This window comes from Oncorhynchus tshawytscha, linkage group LG11 (genome assembly GCF_018296145.1).
Source record: "Oncorhynchus tshawytscha isolate Ot180627B linkage group LG11, Otsh_v2.0, whole genome shotgun sequence".
NCBI lineage: Eukaryota > Metazoa > Chordata > Actinopteri > Salmoniformes > Salmonidae > Oncorhynchus > Oncorhynchus tshawytscha.
The window spans coordinates 2498608-2519599 of NC_056439.1; the positions used below are offsets into that span (position 1 = coordinate 2498608).

The 20992-nt window shown below is 47.7% G+C and overlaps 1 protein-coding gene across 3 annotated transcripts in view; it reads right to left on the reverse strand.

Annotated features, from left to right (window-relative positions):
- Positions 1-20992, reverse strand: part of LOC112262381 (F-box/WD repeat-containing protein 7) — a 199343-nt gene that overhangs the window by 97798 nt on the left and 80553 nt on the right. For all 3 annotated transcript variants that reach the window (XM_042329682.1, XM_042329683.1, XM_042329681.1), the window contains one exon: positions 18150-18890. In XM_042329682.1, the coding sequence (XP_042185616.1) occupies positions 18150-18821 (672 nt within the window). In that variant the 5' untranslated portion in view covers positions 18822-18890. The remainder of the gene's footprint in view (positions 1-18149; positions 18891-20992) is intronic.

The window sequence follows — 20992 nt, forward strand, 5'->3', positions numbered from 1 at the left end:
ACCAATAAAATTGGACTTGATTTGAATGAGTCGTCCAGCCCCTTGAATAGCGACGGCCTGCCACTGTGTACAAGTGTGGGTTGAGGTTCCTTCCTGTTTACATTAGCATCCTCCGCTGGGCATAAACACCAGCCGACAGCCAGCGATTACGGTCGCAGAAGCTATAACCCTATAAACAATAGCATTGAAGATACAGGCAAACGTTAAAATGACTTTCACATGGATCGGACGCCGGAGTAAAGAGAAAGAGAGATACCTAGTCATTTGGTACAACTGAATGCATTCAACTAAGAACATTCTACACAGTATTTGGAAAAAGAGTTTGGCCGAGAGAAAATAACATCCACAGAGGATTAAGAAAAACCCTTCTGGTTGGTGTTTGATTAGTTCCTAAGAAAAACAGCTGGAGTTTAAATAGACACTGTTGGGACATAGGGCTCTGTTCAGCTCTGCAGAGGCACAGGCCCATTTCCATATCCTAATTGCTAGACATTGTACTGCTTCAAAATCTGAAAACGTCCATGGAGGTAAGTCAAAAAGCCAACAGCTATTTAGCAGAATGAAGACGAGTGGCAGAGCTTCCTGTTGCACTACTGGCCTGGGAGCAGCAACGTGTCAACTCTGTCAAGTGGTTTAAACCTGCCTCCAGTCTTTCCAATAGGAATCCAGACCTCCTCTCCCACACTCAGTACACACACACACACACACACTAAAAGCGCAACAGAAAGCTCATTTGAGAGAAGAATAACTAGCTGAAAATCATAAAAATTGCACGCAGCCATTAATCTTTAATGTCTATGGCGGCTTTTGTGAGAAGTAGTCCTTAAAACACATTTCTCCAAGGCCAAACAAAATGACAAATTGGCTTGGCCAGGGCACACAGATATATATAAATGCATATGCATGCCTATCTATCTATCTATCTATCTATCTATCTCATAATCCTGAATGGCCATAATGTACAATGGAAAGTTAGGATGTGTGTTCTAAAAACGCAGTGCTCAACGAGGCGGGCGCCCCCTAAAATAAGGGCACCGTGGCTTTGCCACTGGGGCCTAATAATTGCCCCAATGCTCACTCCCGATGCAAAGAGGCCTGGGGCCAGACAGTTGTCAACAGAGAGACATTCCAACCTAATCCCGGGTGGCGAGTGTCATAAAGCTGTGGCTTGTCAGTCAAGCCGGGTGGCGAGCAACCGAGGCTCTGCTGCTACAGGGGTGAGGCAGGCGGCAGGGGAAATGCCACAGTCAATTTGCATAGAGATGGAAATGGGTGAGGGAGGTAGGGACGAGGGGACGTGTGAGCGGGGGCAGTGTGTTCATTGAGCCAAACGTTTATCCGTGTTACTCAGTGATCCCAACTGTTTGGCTCCACTCTACCTCTCGACATGTTGTGTTTGGAGTGTGCCTACGAGCTGCCACAACTACGGTATGGCCCAGAGTAGGAGGTGTGTGTGTGTGTGTGTGTTTTCCGCCAATTTAATGAGTACCTTTGCATTCACCACAGTGTTTGAGAGGAGGTCATTTAAAAGCTGGGATTGAGTTCATGCTTCCTCTTTAATGAAGAGGTTGTCAGTGAAATAAACAAATCTACTGTAGGCCTACACCAGACAGTAGAATTCATCCAGGCTCTCATCAAGTCCCCAGCCGTTGACCCTCATCGTATCCACACAGCCGACCTCTCCCAGTACCTCCATCCCCCTGCATTGTGCACCAGAGTGGCTCTGTGTCTGAGGCTCTGACGATACCCCAGAGGAGCTGACAGGGTGGGCCCACACACACACACACACACACGGCTGAATGAGGCTGTCCAGTGACAGCGGGTAGCAGATGAGAAACAGCCGATTTGTGTGTGAAGCCTGGGATGCTGCTCTGGCGGCACAGCTGCAGCAGACAGTCTGAGCCTATAGAGCACTGCCTCCCTCTGGTGGACATTGTTGCATCAGGATTCTGAGCAGTTTTCTATGATGTATTTTATTCAGGCTACATTGAAATCCAAGTTTATTTTTGGCGTACACAGATTAGCAGATGTTAAAACAGATGTTAAATCAGGTGCAGTGAAATGCTTCATGACCGTGTAATACCATCTTAGGGAGATTTCTTCACAGGAAGCTTGATCCTCAGTCACTCTTTCCCTGAGACGCCCCCTAAAAAGGGGAGTCTTGCGGGGTTTGGATGAAATGGACTGGCACTAGGGTGGAATCATGAGTCGCATAGCAACAGTTACCAGGGTCTGGATTTTTATTAAAACATCCAACCAGTGTGGGAGGGAGGGAGACATGGAGCAGGCTGCCTGTCACCTACAGACCACACAGCCATCAGCAGCCAGGGCCGTTGTCATAGAGACCTGGTGCCATAGCCAATCATCCCTCCCTCCCTCCCACACCACAGTAGGGGTACAGATACAGTGGTGTGCAACACACAAGCTAGGTTTAATGATTCAAGTCTAGTCAGTGACGTGCAAAAATTCAACCTCCGTTATTATTGCACGTTGTAGCTAGCTCACAATGCCCTCTGATGCCCGTTCAATTAACGTGAGGCGGCAGGAGATTGTCTGCCATCTCCATGTGTCCAGGCCGGCCAGGTTTCCATGAGAGCTAGCGTGAGATTGCGTCGGCGTGGGCTGAGGCACAGCGGTGCCAGCAGCAGGAGAGTTGGACGGGAGTTCAGCTGCATTTGCCTTGGCGTGGGCGGACGGGTGCACGTGACCTTTTGCGGCTCAGCTCTGCCGGGTCTCGTCTCTGACGGGCAGCCGGCGTGTTGGCAAACACCACGACAGGCTGGCTTCTCAGAGTTAATTCCACATAACAGGTGGGATAGAGGGAGGACATAGCAGAGCCACCTCCGTCACAGAAGTCAGGCAGACCTGAGTTTACAGAGCTGTTCAGGGGTACACTTATTCATTTCCTGTACCCCCGTATGCACATCCCTTGACATTTACCAATATGATTGGATGCTAAAATGTCTGCAAGCGTGTGAGCTGAAGTCCGTCTGTTTGCAAGCAGGCAGACTTGTGAGTAAGCGCGTGGGCTGAAGTGTCCAAAACTCGCAAGTACAGACAGGCAGAGTGTTCCTGTGGCCTGGGCCAATAAAGCAGTGTGGCGGCAGGACCGGCCTCGGTGGCGGCAGGACAGGGTGACACACTAGTGTCTCCCCCAAGGTCAAGGAGGAAAGCCATGGCTGAGCTGCGGCAGAGTGCAGCCCTGTCCTGGAGATGGCAGACCAACTCCAACCGGTCTCCACAGAGCATAACATGGAGCCCACCGAGTCTTCTGTAATGAGGTGGCCCAAAGAGACATGACAGGAAAGGGAGGGAGAGCGGGATAGAAAGAGAGAGAAAAGGGCCCCGTTTTGTTCAGACTTCATAAGTCCCCTAGTTTTACAAAAGCACTGTAGCAAAGCACAGATCGATAAGAGCATACTGTGGAACTAGTCAATGTCACTACTGCTACACTACCAACACAAAGCTGAGGCTATGGAACCCTGACCTGTTCACCGGACATGCTACCTTGTCCCGGACCTGCTGTTTTCAACTCCCTCTCGGACTCTCTCGAAGTCTGAATGCTCGGCTATGAACAGCCAACTGACATTCACTCCCGAGGTACCCGATGACATCAAAAGTTTTAAAAACAGTGATTTTCATACCCTCCCATGGGCTAGAAACTAGCTTTTAAGATCAACTGTGTTGTACTTTTAATCCTACCCTGTGAAAGAGAAGCATTGTTTTAGGACCCATTTTCGTTTTTAACCACCCGTCATAGAAAGGCTCGGTCTTCACATTATGTAGACACTGGTTTGGTGCTGGAGACAACGATCCGGAGGTTGAAAAGTGGCTAATTAATTGCTCTTTAAGCAATGTAATGTTCTGAGAGTACCTGAACACCCCTGTGGAGGCTGTGTTGGCCTTGTTACCTGGCAACCTGTTGGGGAGAACTAGGAGAGATAAAAAGGGAGGAAGAGATGGAGGGATGGGCGATTGAGAATGACTCGACGCAATGAGTTGTTGCAACTCCGACAAAATGATGGCATCTATCTAGGGCTAGCACTTTTAGCTGGACATCCAGGCCGCAGCCGGGGGCAAATCACACACAGGAGGACCCAGGTGCCATCTTGTTGCTATCCATAGCGTAGGAGTGATGGACGAGGCAATCAGCATTGACATTCTCCTCGGGCCTGGCTAGAGCTGGCCTGCTTTGTTAGATAATAAACAGGAAAAGCATTAGTATTTAGCCTAACAAGGTTCCTATGGACAGCAGTTGAATTGTCTGGATTTAATTTAACTAACTTTCACCTCCAAAGTATAACTTTCTGAAACATTTTTCATGCTCTTATTTTCAGACTTAGACTAAAGCTACAAACAAGGTTCCTATGGACAGCAGTTGAACAGCGCCCTCCATTTAAAACACTTCAGAGTGACTTTTCATTAATGAGACGCACAAATGTAATTTTCTAAAGTTCGAAGGTTGAGGTATAAACTTTAATGAATTAGACCCATTGAGTTTATTAAACACTAAAAATGGGAGACCAAAAACAAATCCAGGTTTTTCCTCTATTCCTAGCAGGCTGGATCAACAAGCTGGCATTCCAGAGACAGCTGGGACGGGTCCCTGATGGGTGTGTGGATGCTTTTGAGTAGGCTACATTACCGTCCGTAGAATCAGTAGAGTAGGGGTGTGGAGGCTATTTTGTTTGAAGGACGCGTGCAGAGCTCCAACCAGGCGGCGCAGAGCTCCAACCAGGTGGCGCAGAGCTCCAACCAGGCGGCGCAGAGCTCCAACCAGGCGGCGCAGAGCTCCAACCGGGAGACGGAAGAGCTCCTTGACAGCAAAACAACAACCATGGCTGCGTATCCTTGAAGCCGGCAGGGGCCCGGCTCAGGAGAATAGCAGTGCATCGTCTCCAGTAAAAGGGCATAGTTAATTAGGCCGGTATCAAATATTCAAACACCATGTCTGTGAAGTGCCTGCTCCGGGCTCGGGACAGCACAGTACAACCAACAGATGGGGCAGAGGGAGGGGGGACAACTCTGCTGGTCTCAGCCCAGGCTGGCCTCCCCTCACCTGGGGAGCAGACAGGAATATGACCCAGCCCCCCTCCAGAGAACCAGGGGGCGACTATAGAGAACAGCGATGGGGAGCGATTCACTGCCGGATGTTCCAATTGATTGAAGCCACCAGACTTGATTTCTATGATCAGTGCAAGTGGGCTTTATTTTTGAGTCATGGTTAAGAGGATGGAGGAAGTTAGAGTAGGTTTCTACACAAAGTCCAAAAGGTAGCCTAGCAACACAGTAAACATTGATTGTTTTTTTACTCAACATCTCAATGTTATGAAAAGTACAAATTCAATTGACAATAACTTTTCATTATCGGGCCTTTTAAGCCACTTAAACGATCAAACGACTCGAATCCATCCGGACTCTTAATTCTTCTGCTAATGCGAGCGCTGCTTATCAGAACTTGAGAGCCCTTCTTTCTCCATCCGCCGCAGAACCAACAAAAAACTAGAGTAATCCATGAGGAAACAGAAAGAGACGGGTGCCTTTAAGTATTTGCATAGCAGGTAGCATTGCTACTCACACTGCAGAACAGATGTCAGTCACAGTGTGGTGGAGTAGCAGGGTTACGCCAACAGCATTGCTTCCTCTGCTGCACTCAGAGTCCCTCCATTGATTTATAGGGGAAATCTCTCTCCTCTGTCGCACCGGAGACACACAGAGAGACTAACACAGCAGGGGCCACGGGCGCACAACCAGATATCCGCTGAGTCGTAAGGCAACACTCAACTGTTGTATCATGTCTCGGGTTGTATCATGGGTGGACATGGCTGCCTGTGTTATTGAATGTACTGTGTGACCAGATTTCTGTGCCGAAAGGCAATACTCGCAACCGTTAAGGCCTGTTTGTTTGTATTAGCAGAGTAGGCATGGCCGTGTTATTGACCATGATCCAGAAAAGTGCCGTAAGGTAACACTGAATTGTTACAGCCTGTTATGCTTTTCTGTTTTGTGTTATTGGCTTTGATCCAAAAGGCCTTTAATCCCATAGAGCCAGGGTCAATGACTCAATGGTCCAGTCACAGAGTAGTGGTGCCATGTCACAGACATGTACTCCTGCCTCCACTTTGGTCCTGCTCTAGTCCTTATCTGGGTCCTGCAGCACAGACCATGCTACAACGGACATCTGCCCTGCTCTGCCCCATGGACTGACTGGCAGAAAAAACACTTTAGTTTTCATTCAAAAAAACATCTAGCAACAACACTAAGAGTAGACTAACCATCCGAGCTAGCAGTGTTGATCATGTCAGGGTTGTGCTTTAATTCAAAGAGGACAAGTTTGCGTTAAGATTCACCAGAGCAGAGCACCACATCAAGAGACACTTGGGTAGTTGTTTGATGATCAAACTCCAATTCAATTTATTCCCCAAACAGTGATCTGGAATTCCTTCAGTTGAATTTTTAAGATGTTTCTTTTAACGGTCAAGCTGATTTTTTTTTTTTAAAGCAGCAGGATGGTTATTTACGAGGAAGAAAAGATCAACTTCTCTGTTGACAAACTGAGGGGTTAGAGTGTTAACTGCTTTAAACAAAAATCCCCTGAACAATAAACAAGCAAGTGAGATAAATATATTTATAACAAGAAAAATTGTCTTTAAAAAAAACAACGCTCATTAGTAGGTAATTAAGAACACAGCGTCATGTAAACCAACATTATTAGACTTAGTAGGTTGATGGAATCCTATGGGCATTCCTTCTTACGCAATCTGTTAATTACTGAAATGGTTTACCCGCTTCAATTTTAATAGGATTCTAACTCTGGGATGATAAAGTTCAAGTGTGTATCTAGAAAGCGTAGTGGAAAACTAGTCTCCCATTAAGCCTCTCATTAGGTCTAGCAAGTAAAAAACAGGCTTCGGGTTCGACAGGATAATTCGTACAATGTACCTTTAACAAGTCTAAGTATAAGTAAATCCTTATATTGAGTCTCGAGTGAAAATCACAAATTAATTTGATGAAGATTAGGCCATACATTTAGTATTAGCATGTGATTCCAGCACCATGCTCTTACGAACTGAGTGGCAAAGGACCACATATCAGTACTTAAGGATGTAACGTTGCTCCCAGACAAGGCCCAAATCCTCATCATTTGCATGAAGAAAATAAGGAAATATAGGGGGGTGGGGGGGTGGAGATTAGGGTGCCTTGTGAGAATTTGTCGGCAAGTGGGTAACCCGACTCCAGTATCCGTTCTATCGGCTGCCGTGCATTGAGAATAAACTGGTTGAGCTCCGTTGAGACTATCCTACCGACAGGATTTTCACAAATGTAAAATCTTATGTTTCAACCGAGTCGTGGCTGAACGACAACACAGATAATATACAGTTGGCTGGGTTTTCCGTGCATCGGCAGGGCAGAACAGCTATGTCCGGTAAAGATGAGTGTTGGGAATCTGTGTCTATTTGTCAATAACAGCTGGTGCATGATGCCTAAAATTAAGGTAGTCTCGAGGTATTGCTCGCCTGAGATAGAGTACCTCATGATAGGATCTAGACCACACTAAGAGAAATCTCACCTATATTTTTCTTGTAGCTGTCTATTTACCACCATAAACTGATGCTGGCACTAGGACCGCACTCAACGAGCTGTATAAGGCCATAAGCAAACAAGAAAATGCTGATTCAGAAGCGCTCCTAGTGGTCAGGGACTTTAATGCAGGCCAACTTAAATCCGTTTTACCTCATTCCTACCAGCATGTCACATGTGGAACCAGAGGTGAAAAAATAAATAATTTAAAAAAAAAAACACTAGACCCCCTTTACTCCACACACAGAGATGCTCTCTCTCATTCTCCATTTGGAAAATCTGACCATAATTCTATCCTCCTGATTCCTGCTTACAAGCAAAAACAAGAAAAAGGAAGTACAAATGACTCGCTCAATAAGGAAGTGGTCAGATGATGTGGATGCTACACTAAAGGTCTGTTTTACTAGCACAGACTGGAATATGTTCCGGGATTCATCCAATGGCATTGAGGAGTATACCACAGTCACCGGCTTCATCAATACGTGCGCCGATGACGTGGTCCACAGTGACCGTACGAACATATCTCAACCAGAAGCCATGGATTACTGGCAACATCCGCACCGATCTAAAGACTAGAGCTGCCGCTTTCAAGGGGCGGGACACTAATCCGGACCCTTATAAGAAGTCCCGCTATGCCCTCAGACGAACCATCAAACAGGCAAAGCATCAATACCGGATTAAGATCAAATCGTACTACACCGGCTCTGATGCTCATCAAATGTGGCAGGGCTTGCAAGCTATTGCAGACTACAAATGGGAAACCCAGCCGCGAGCAGCCCAGTGATGCGAGCCTGCCAGACAGGATAATGACTTTTAGAATCGCTACGAGGCAAGCAACACTAAAGCATGCATGAGAGCACGCATGAGAGCACCAGCCGTTCTAGAGGAACAGCGGCTTTCCGTAGCCGATGTAAGCAAGACCCTTTAAACAGGTCAACATTCACAAAGCCGCGGGGCCCGACGGATTAACAGGACGTGTACTCCGAGCATGCGCAAAGCAACTGGCAAGTGTCTTCACTAACATTTTCAACCTCTCCCAGACCGAGTCCTTAATACCTACATGTTTCAAGCAGACCACCATAGTCCCTGTACCCAAGAAAGCAAAAGTAACCTGCCTAAATGACTACCACCCCGTAGCTTTGAAAGGCTGGACATGGCTCACATCAACACCATCATCCCGGAAACCCTAGACCCACTCCAACAGAACCCCAGATGACGCCATCTCAATACTGCCCTTTCCCACCAGGACAAAAGGGAAAAAAACAGCCTATAGGGAGGAGGTCAGAGACCTGGCAGTGTGGTGCCAGGACAACAACCTCTCCCTCAACATGAGCAAGACAAAGGAGATGATTGTGGACTACAGGAAAAGGAGGGCCGAACATCACTCCATTCACACCCCCTGTATATAGCTTCATTATTGTTATTTTATTGTGAAACTTTTGGGGGGGTTTATTTAGTCAATATTGTTGGTTAAGGGCTTGTAAGTAAACGTTTCACGTAAGGCAAGGTCTATTGTTGTATTCCAGGTCTCACGTAAGGTAAGGTCTATTGTTGTATTCCAGGTCTCACGTAAGGTAAGGTCTATTGTTGTATTCGACGCATGTGACAAATAAAACGTGATTTGAAACATGGACATGTCCCGTTTCCTTTTCTTTTCAATTGAACCTTTATTTAACCTTTATTTAACTAGGCAAGTCAGTTAAGAACAAATTCTTATTTACAATGACAGCCTATTGGGGAACAGTGGGTTAACTGCCTTGTTCAGGGGCAGAATGACAGATTTGAACCTAGTCAGCTTAGTGATTCGATCCAGCAACCTTTCAATTATTGGCCCAACACGCTAACCACTAAGTTACCTGCTGCCTCTATTCATCACAGGGGCGCTGTACCTAGTACCTACCCTACTTGCATTAACTCAGTGTTCAGATGCCATCTGGGCTGACCCCTGGCTGTCAAACAGGCATATAAAAAGGCCTCCCTCCCCCAGAAGGGCCTTGGCCTTGACTGCCCCTGGGGCATTGTCTGGAGAGGATCCAGGTCCAAAATGGGGCTGAACAATGCTGGTGGCGTGTGTGGCGAGACACACACACAGTAGCGGTCTATGTGATGTCTGTACATAGGCCTACACACCTCATCCACATAGAAATTAAGACATTTGCAAGCCAGGCAGCAAGGCCGACGCAGACTGGCCCCCGTCCCCCTCTACAGACCCAGGCTGGCCCCCTCCCCCTCTACAGACCCAGGCTGGCCCCCTCCCTCTCTATGCCAGAACACAGAGGTGTGTCATTGAGATCACCAACAGTGGGTTCCAATTGTTCACATGTTCAAAAGTGTGTGTGTGTCCCCCCCCACCCCCAGAGATTAGGGCAGTTAAAGGGTACACACACACACACCGGCAGGCAGACAGTCACAAGGCGGCTCAGTCACCATGGAAGCCTAATCTCCTGTTCTGTCTAATCCACCACCCCAGATGGTTTATGGGGGATTTATTGTCAGGGCTAATGGGGAATCCCAGAGGAGGGAAGTGCATATGCATATTCCACATAAATCATCTGTGATGTGGTGTTGAGACTAAAGGTTTAGAAAACAACTAAATATCAAGGAGGATAGTTTTATGATATCATAAGCCATCTACCACAGTTTGACCGAAGCTAGTTTATGTTAAGCCTATTGCAATGAACTAACCTTGTCCTTTAAATATACACACAGTAGACAAACTGCACGACAGCGGCCAAACGGACAGCAGTCATATCTAACCCCTACACATCCACTACGGCATTCATGAACCATCACGTTGTAATACTGTTTGATGGAATGCCTCTAATTGTTTGGAACAGAAAGGCATCTGTTGTAGAGAATACAATAGAAGTTGATCAGAGTGCTACAAGCAGGTTAGTTACAGGTTTAGTTAGAGGTCATTTGAAGAGGTCGTCAGTGGTGTGGAGATCGTTAATGCACAGCATGTGAGTAGTCATGGAGGTTAAATCCCAAAATTCACTGTACCTTGTGGGAAACATGACCCCACTGGGAGAGTGCTTTCTGTCTCTGACTCTCTCTCTCTGTGTGTGTGTGTGTGTGTGTGTGTGTGTGTGTGTGTGTGTAAGCAGCAGAGGAACTTGGCAGGCAGTCAGGTTGAGAGTGATGGAGAGTAAGAGGAGGAAGAGAGGGTCTAATTCAGGAGCCTCTCCTAACCCAGGCCATGTAGTTCAGAGAGCCACAAGCCCCCCATCTGTCCCCTTCTCAAGACATGCCAGGCAGAACAGCTTACTGACACATTCCTCCACACAGGCAGCAGCCTACTCAGACTAACACAGGGCTGTTTCTACATACCAGCCCCGTGTTGGTTCCAGCACTTCCACACCTCTCACAGTGTTTACTGTATCACACACATACGTCCATCCCACCGTGATTCAAAACACTCGTATTCCAGTAGCAAAGCCCATAAAGCCTAAAGATGCACTGCAATCAAGGCTGTTTCTACATTCAGACCTGATGTTGGGAGCAACACTTGAACCTCTCACAGTTTGCCATCTCTGCTCAATCACATACACCATTGACCACCACACCACGATTGGAAACACTGGCTATATTAGTATAGCATATGACATAGCACAGCCTTATTTAGTCCACACACTGCTAACATGCACATAGGAGAAGTGCTTTTAAACAAGCCTATCCCCTGAATATAGGATATTTGACCCTGTTCAGTTCCTCCTTATTACAAACAGACCAAGTCTCCAGCTGTGAAAATGTATCAGACACACTCCAAAAGGCAACACAAAAGGACTGAACACACTCTGTTGGGGGGACGGGGGGGCTTGATCACCAGAGGCACTAAGAGATATTGCCAGTCTAAAATACCCAACTGGTTGTCATGAATTCTAAAACGAGAGCTCTCGGTCAGAGAACTCCAACAGCTTATTTTCTACATTAAATATTTATTTTCTCTCGCGGTTTGGCTTCTGGAGATTTAAATTCTGATTGCATATTCTCGACAATGAAAGAGCATTCTCGTTATCCCACTAAGCCATACTTCAGGATCTGCCTGCCAAGGACATCTCAACAAACAGTGAGCCAGAGAAAGACACTCGTCTTACCACGTTACACACTATAAAAACACTGGTATTATCAACTAGCTTTAGACTCAGATCGTTCCTCCTGAATACATATTGGAACTAAGAATCGAAGTTTAATCCATGATTAACTCTTTCTTGGTACTAAAAACCAGCGATTCTCAACTGGTGGGAGGTTGAGTGTGGGTGTCTGAGCAAAAAATAAATACTCCAGTCTGAACTGAAACGACTTAAACCAGGTATTAGGTGTGTAGAAATTATAATGAACTTACATTTAATTATTGAATCGTTTAACAATTTTTCTTCAATCATAATATTTTGAATATAGAACTATTAGCAGCGCTGTGTTGGTTGATTTTGTGGTCTCAAGCCAGTGACTTAATTAACATTCTTCATCAAGAATATGGGCCTCATTTAATTACTAACAATGAAAGAGGTGGGAACGTTGTTCCCTCGTCATATAACTGCTACATTTACTACTAATATAGAATTCAAAATAGTTTCCAGATTGTATTTGTGATTATTTTTTTGCAATACTACTATTGGGTCGCGACAGAGACAACCTTGTGCAATTTGGGTTCTGAGGCAAAACCAGTTGAGAACCACTGCTATAAACTGATGTCTATGATTAGATATAGGACAATGCCTGCGGGGGCAGAGCTAATCTAGATAACCAGGGCATCGTCTGACATCTACTCAAAACTATGTCCATTATCACAGCCTAGGCCCCTGTACAGTAACTTTTTATCTAACCTTTATTTAACTGATTGCTGGTGTTGCTGGCCATTTGGCGCTAACGTGGTGAGAACCAGAGGGGGACATGACTTTGGGGTCGTGCTGTGACAGAGACACAGGTCAATTGCTCACAGCCAGTCGTGGGTCCGTGGGAATTCTGAGTCTTTGCGTTTAGTCTCCTTCACCCATGAAGAGATGTCTTTTCTTTCAAAATAATAACTAAGGAGGATGGAAGTAGGGAGCATGTGGTGGGTTGAACTTAGCCATGACCAGAGCTTCTGGGCTGAACACTCTGGGGGAATTCAGAGCAGATGTGCTGTTCTCCAGTTCCATTTCTCCCAACCTCCCTCTTCATAAAGACGGACTGTCTAAAAACACATGTTGGAGTTTACGTGTTCTAAGAAAGTCTCCAACTGTAACGCACAACGAGAAATAACAAATACTCTAAGAGATGAAACTGAATCAAGGTCAATTGCAGAGCAATCTGAATCCCCAGCTGGACGTTAGCTTTCCTCAAGGTCCGGCAGCAGTTGAACTTGTGTCTTGTCACAAAGTCAGCACAGGCAGCAACACCAGACAGTCCGACACACAGGAAGCAAATTGAAAACGCCTGACACTTGGAGATAATTGCATGAGAAGAGAAACATAGCCGATCACAACATCTCCACATCAATATACAAATACTTCAGAGAGCAGGTCACTCCGTTACAGACCATTACATCACTGATATTGAAATGTGTAACCTTCCAGGATTAAGAAACTGCAGCCGTTAGCGGTCCTGTGAGGCCGCTGCTCCTAGCCTCGTAAGACAGTGTCAGCTGGCGCACCGGTACCCACCACACACAATCGAGATCGACAGTTAGGTCAAAGTATTTCAGGACAATGTTAGCTGTGTATAAGTCAAGCACAACCAGCCGTCTCGAGAAAACCAACCGAGAGACACACACACACACACACACACAGCAGTAACAACTCCACACATGCTCACCAGTAGCAGCACCACCTTCTTCATGGTGCGATTCCCCATTGCAGGAGGAAGACTGGTCAGACTGGACTGGAGGATGAGGAGCAGTTAGTTCTAGAGCTGTTCAGTAACAGTGAGACAGACGGGCCACTTCCCTGTTGTTGACAAGCGTTACTGTCACAGCTCCCCCGCTTGTGGCTCGCTCGGATGTGAATGGATTCGCTGCTACAGTAGCTCTCCCTCCCCCTTCTCTCTCTCCATCTCTCCAAGGTGTTTGACTGCTACAGCTCGATCACGCTCACAGGAGAGAAGGGGGTGGGTTGGTATGGCAAAAAACAACAACATGTGGCACACGTGTGAAAGGTGAACAGAGCCACGTGGCTCGGCACAACGAGACACACTCCAGGACTGCCTGAAGGAAAGGTGAACAGAGCCACGTGGCTCGGCACAACGAGACACACTCCAGGACTGCCTGAAGGAAAGGTGAACAGAGCCACGTGGCTCGGCACAACGAGAGACTCCAGGACTGCCTGAAGGAAAGGTGAACAGAGCCACGTGGCTCGGCACAACGAGAGACTCCAGGACTGCCTGAAGGAAAGGTGAACAGAGCCACGTGGCTCGGCACAACGAGAGACTCCAGGACTGCCTGAAGGAAAGGTGAACAGAGCCACGTGGCTCGGCACAACGAGAGACTCCAGGACTGCCTGAAGGAAAGGTGAACAGAGCCACGTGGCTCGGCACAACGAGAGACTCCAGGACTGCCTGAAGGAAAGGTGAACAGAGCCACGTGGCTCGGCACAACGAGACACACTCCAGGACTGCCTGAAGGAAAGGTGAGCAGAGCCACGTGGCTCGGCACAACGAGAGACTCCAGGACTGCCTGAAGGAAAGGTGAACAGAGCCACATGGCTCGGCACAACGGGAGACTCCAGGACTGCCTGAAGGAAAGGTGAACAGAGCCACATGGCTCGGCACAACGAGAGACTCCAGGACTACCTGAAGGAAAGGTGAACAGAGCCACATGGCTCGGCACAACGAGAGACTCCAGGACTGCCTGAAGGAAAGGTGAACAGAGCCACATGGCTCGGCACAACGGGAGACTCCAGGACTGCCTGAAGGAAAGGTGAACAGAGCCACATGGCTCGGCACAACGAGAGACTCCAGGACTACCTGAAGGAAAGGTGAACAGAGCCACATGGCTCGGCACAACGAGAGACTCCAGGACTGCCTGAAGGGAAGCACCACGCGGCCGAGCCTGAGTTACATCTGTTGCATAGAACAAACATGCCTCTATTGACTTGCAGACATGATTCCTTATTCTGCTCTGTTCATGGTATTAACTTCCATCTGCAGCGTTCCAGAACGTTGGCCTACGGAACGAGACCCGGGGCTGCCCGGGGGAGGCACAGCGAGCTCCAAACCAAGCTCCAGCCCACTTGACACTTGCCCGATGACACACATTCGTCCTTCTCTGGAGTGATAAATCTAGTCCAATAAAATGCCTGCCTGGTCTCCTCGTCTTCCGGGGGAGGCTCTGTCCTTGTAGCGGAGGGCTACCCCAGGTCCAAGGCTACCAGGCGGGCCGAGTTTGTCACTTTAATGCAGTTCATTACTTCTCCGGACTAATTAAAGAGTGATTTCCGAGGGCGGCGGAATAGATTTCCCTTCACGGGTTTCCTGGGTGATTTGAGAAGAGCAGCGGGGAATGGATGACCTGTCAGTCCAACACAGCACTGTGTCGATCGTGTTGCCAAGACAGAGAGCAAGATGTGGTTCGACGAGGACACACTAGAGTAGGTGGGCGGCCAAGCACTGGGCTGGGTCCTTGCTGAATGCTCCAGTCTCTCAACTGACTGAGCTGGACTTGAAGTACTACAGGCCTGCTTAAATGGATACGTAAGGGCCTCATTGCCAATAACCTGATCTACTTCTCCAAAGAACGCTGGTAACTACTCGTCATTACGCTGACGCTATTTAGCATTGGCTCGCAAAACTACCGCCAACTTCAATCACACTGGACAGAGACATAAATGACACGAGTTCATCCGACTATGGGAAGAAGATAAAGGGCCTCATTGTAAGACTTAAGATATGTCGGGATTTTGGCAATCAGAAATATTATTTGAGTCAACAACCTCAGTTGACTGACGACCCATAACCTGATATGAAATTAGAGTATAAGTAAAGCTCAGCTGAAGTAAACACTGTGGTGCTCAACAACGACAGAAGCGTCGCTGGGAACAATCCTTCAAGACACTCCATCTTCACTTATGGATCCTCAAAATAGAAGGTACGGCTTCTTGAAGTCAGCACCTTTGCTGCTTCTACCAAGAGGGAATGTCCCAGACACGGGTCAGGCATGCAACCCAAGAAAAGGTTGCCAGCTACTGCTATATGTCAATCAGCACATAACATTCTCCCTGTATGACCTATGCATTGTAGAGTATAGAAATAGAATTACTAGACATTCTATCTATGAAGATCAGCTGTATTCAACTCTTACTGTACGAGGTTCAGAGCCTGCTGGTTTTCTGTTCTACCTGATAATTCATTGCACCCACCTGATGTCCAAGGTCTAAAATCAGTCTGATTCGAGGGGAACAAATGGAGGGAAAAAAAAAAAAAAGTGGGACTGGCTCAGAGGTCCAGAGTTGAGTTGAGGGTTGTAGACCTTCTCATAGTACCTATTACAGACTACTGTAAATGTTCTCTTAGAAGTTTAATAGGCCGATATGCTATAATTGCTTGATATGGCATTAACGCATTGCTGTAGCATTGCAAGTTGACCACAGATACAGCATGACAAATGGGGTACACCTAGCAGAGAGTAGAGGGCATGTGAAATAGCATTTCAAGACCAAATCGCAGGCCTTTTTATTGGCATTTTCAACAGTCAAGAAATTAACTCCATGAATTTAAAAATGTAGTAACTTCTTTTGAACACAAGTGGGAGCCATTGGATTAGAAATACAGCAATACTGTACTGCTCAACAAGAGTTGTGGATCACGTTCAGTATCAACAATTGCTCATGTCATGCCTGGAGGAAAGGGTCGCTAGATTATTAGACGCTGTTAGAGGTTTTGCACATTTCTGAAAGTGTCTGCTTTGAAACAGAGCTGGGCTGCTTATCGCCACCTTCTCAGGGATGTGGAAAAGCAAGGAGCATAACTTACTTTGATCCTATTCACACAATACTGTACCTGTTTCTATGTACATTAAGACCATCACATTAGGACACACACAACAAACTGACCACAGGTTAGTGATGTCACAATACCAGAATTTTGTCTTTGATACGGACACCAGGTTCAGTGTCATCATACTAGATACTTGTTTTTACCAATCTAACTACATAACAGAAAGGTAATAATTTATTTGAATGGTAAATCTCTATAGATAAATTGGGGAAATCAAGATGTAGCCTTGGCCTAGTCACAATACAGGTGTGTGCACGCATTGAGTTATTGTTTTGGCTGATTTCACAGGGCTTCAGATGACAAACAAATCTGTTACCCTTCCATTCGGGACTTATTTTATTGTACTGATCAACAACATTTGCATAGAAGAAGAAAAATATTTTATAAAATGTGTGCGTTGTCTCTTTAAGGCCCATGATGTCATTCACACTCAGTTTGTGGCTCCAGCAAAGACAATATTGACTGGAAGAGACATGAGGCGAGGGAGATTACATGAATGAATACATTTTTTGGAGACAACCAGCTTTGAAATCAGCAGTAGTATGTGTTATGGTTTGCATGTTCTAGCCTGTAATGGACATTGTTGCCATTTTGCAATATTCACAGGTGTTAAGTCAACTAATGTGATGCATCAGACTGGAGTGCACTGGTTCCTCAGGCCAGGAAACTGAGTGGGGAGCTAACGTACAAGCCCAGACTGGAGTGCACTGGTTCCTCAGGCCAGGCTAGAGCCAACTGAGTGGGGAGCTAACGTGATGCAGCCCAGACTCCCAGGGAGTGCACTGGTTCCTCAGGCCAGGCTAGAGCCTGTAATGGGGACATTGCAGCCCAGACTTTTGCACTGGTTCTCAGGCCAGGCTAGAGCCAGTCAGCAGTGGGGAGCTGGTGATGCAGCCCAGACTCCCAGGGAGTGCACTGGTTCCTCAGGCCAGGCTAGAGCCAGTATGAGTGGGGAGCTAACGTGATGCAGCCCAGACTCCCAGGGAGTGCACTGGTTCCTCAGGCCAGGCTCAGGCCAGGCTGATGCAGCCCAGCCAGTATGAGTCAGGCCAGGGGAGCCAGTATGAGTGGGGAGCTAACGTGATGCAGCCCAGACTCCCAGGGAGTGCACTGGTTCCTCAGGCCAGGCTAGAGCCAGTATGAGTGGGGAGCTAACGTGATGCAGCCCAGACTCCCAGGGAGGAGTCAGGCCAGGCTGGTTCCGTGATCAGGCCAGGCTAGTTCCTCAGGCCAGGCTAGAGCCAGTATGAGTGGGGAGCTAACGTGATGCAGCCCAGACTCCCAGGGAGTGCACTGGTTCCTCAGGCCAGGCTAGAGCCAGTATGAGTGGGGAGCTAACGTGATGCAGCCCAGACTCCCAGGGAGTGCACTGGTTCCTCAGGCCAGGCTAGAGCTAGCAATGAGGAAGCGGACTAGGTACGATAAGGTGATGTCGGCTGCGCTGATACAGACTTGATCCTCTCTCAAAATCAGAAGATGGCGGGAGACATTTGACAGAAGAACGAAAGTAACAATTCTAGTAGAGAACCGTTTTTGAAGGTTCTAGTATCTAGTAAGTTCTGGTATACTGTGAAACATGAACACTGGTCAGGTCTTACCTTCTTCTTGATGGGTGAGCTTTGGTGTTGGCACCCCGAGGACTGGTCCAGGTTGTTGTTGGGGACAGACGCATCACTCCTGAGGGAGGGTGAGTGGAGGCCATCCTCCCCCTCCTCCTCCTCCTCTTCCTCCTCCCTCCCACTCTCCTCCGAATGCTCAAAGTCATCACTGTCCTGATCCATCTCCTCCTCGTCCTCCTCATCCCTCCCCGTTCGCTCTCCTCCCTCTGTCCTTTCCTCATCCTCCTCCTCTCCCTGCTGGCTGCCACTGTTGTTGTTCTCTTCCTCCTCCTCGTCGTCATCCCCCCCCTGTTGCCGTCGCTCCGCCTCCCACATCCACCGGCCGCCCTTAGTCACTCCTCCGTTCACCTCGTTGGGTACTCCTCCTCCATCCTCTTCCTCCCCGTCTCCCTGGGGTCCATTCTGCCTGGAGGTCCACGGCTCTTCTACTCCTTCCCCCCCTGCCGAGGCCGCAGGCTGGACTCTGGACTGCTGGTGTTCTTGGTCCTCCACCACCCGGTTCATGTGCTCCTCCTCGTCGGCCTCCTCTCCAGGCTGCTGGCCCTGGGGCGTCCGGGCCGAGGAGGAGGCGTTACCTCGCTGGGCCCCCGGGCCCCCTCGCCGGCCCCCCAGGCCCCGCCTGCTGCCCCCCGACAGCAGATCCTGGTTCATTTCCAAAAGCCAGCTTGCTACCTCCTGGACCTTCACTAGGCTGTCTGAGGAGGAGAAGGGCTTGGCATTCTGTAGGAGAGAGATACGAAACGGGCGAGAGACAGGGGGGGACAGAGAGGGGGAGAAAAGAGGAGATGGAGTTATCCATCTCATACACACAGACAATTGCAATGCTGACACTCACCAAAATAAAGTAGAAATAACCCCTTCATCTTTTATTCATAACGGTAGAAATAAAAACAAAGCATTTACGCTGGGAGATGCATGAAATGGTTGCATTTTGGTGGGGAGACAATAGAGGAAAGCTTTGGCTCACACAGCACGGGCCTTGGAACTTCTACAATAACTAACTACCGAGCCTCAACGTGATGCGCACGCACACACACACACACACACACACACACACACACAGGTATTATAGCCTCTGACGCAGCCAATGAACACAGCCCATCTGTCATGATATGAAAGCAGCGACAATCCTGGCTCCGTATGAGAGAATCCAGTCCAACTACTGTTCTTAACCATTGGGGTAGTTTGGAGTTGGATGGCGGCTGTGGAACGTTGTTCAGAATGAGAAAGTCCAGCTCTGTTATGTTTAGAGCTGTTTATCATCCGAGGCTGCTGGTCTACCGACAGTGAATCTGGTGGTTCCCAGAAACTTTAGCCTAATCAAAATAAATCAAAATATGCTGTGCTGAGGAATTTAACTCTCGTCTTGGTAAACATACTGTAGGCTTGTGTCAGACAGCTTGTTCATGCTGTTTGAAGCCTGCCGTTATTCACAAAACTATAGAAGTTAATCACGCAAGCATGATATGATGTGGCCTGTTTGTGCCGTCTTGCCAACTCCTACTGGCAGCACAAACAGATCTGGGACCAGTGTAAGCCTACATCAGAATATAAGGCCACGTTAGCTAGTTAGATGACAGGGACTCTGTACCCGAAACTGATGGAGCCAAGTTACCCAACATGACACCGCCTTCACTCTGAAGCCAAAGTGTCAGAAAGCTCATTATGTACGGCCTGAATATGAGAATGAGTTTGGAAAGACAAGTGAGGGACTGAGTGAGGGAGAGGAGGATTGCAGGCTAGAGGAGAAGGAGTGAGGGAGCAGGGAGGAGTGCAGGCCAGGGGAACAGTGGAAAAGCTCCATCCCAGCCATGTTGTTTCATTGTGATGGTGATGGTCTATGTGGCAGTCTAGAACAGGACACATTCACCTTGCCCAGGCACGCAGACAAAGTTAAACCTGAATGAGTTCACTCAGAGCCATGCATTTAGAGAAATGCATGCATTTAATGCCATGCATTTAGAGAAATGCATGACCGAGTTCACGGTCAGTGTCCCTCACTCTTATAGGAGATTACAGTAGGAAGGTTGTCTAACAGACACACACACACACCAAACCTATCTATCACCTGGTGGAAAATAGCCTAGCATAACCTACATGCCATCCCCTCCTTTTGAAGTCGGCCACATTCTGTCTCCTGTTCCCCAGGAGAGGCGACCGTTTGAGAGACTGGACCGCCTCCACTGACACCAACAGGAAGTGAGTGCACTCCGTTAGAACAGGAATAGACCCGGCCTGCCTGTGAACTCCATTCAGAGGACGAGTCAATCTGACAACGGCTGACAGTGCTCTTGATAAACTGGATAAACTGGCAGGACACCGACAGGACACTAACAGGACACAGACACTACGCCAAAGCAATGAATCAGCCACTGAAAGAAGAGCCAAGAGAACAGGAATCTGTAGCCTAAACAGGAGTGTCAAGAACATTATTATTATTTTTACCTTTACTTTACTAGGCAAGTCAGTTAAGAACAAATTCTTGCCTTGTTCAGGGGCAGAACCTTGTCAGCTCGGGGATTCGATCTTGCAACCTTTTTGTTACCAGTCCAACGCTCTAACCACTAGGGTACGTGCCACCCCTTATAACCATAGATGTGACCAACATGTGAGAGCACAGATAGTTTTTAATCCGAATCTAGCGTCAGAAACATCCTTGATGTTCATTCTGAGAAGAGGTATCCTCTTCCAGTACTTGACTGAAGAACCAGCAGAGGGAGTACTTGTACAGAGTCCCGCTGAAATCCCATTCAAATCAACCAGAGAAGACTTCCAAAACCATAGGTCAGAGTTTCCAAAACTCCTTCCTGGGGAACCTAAGG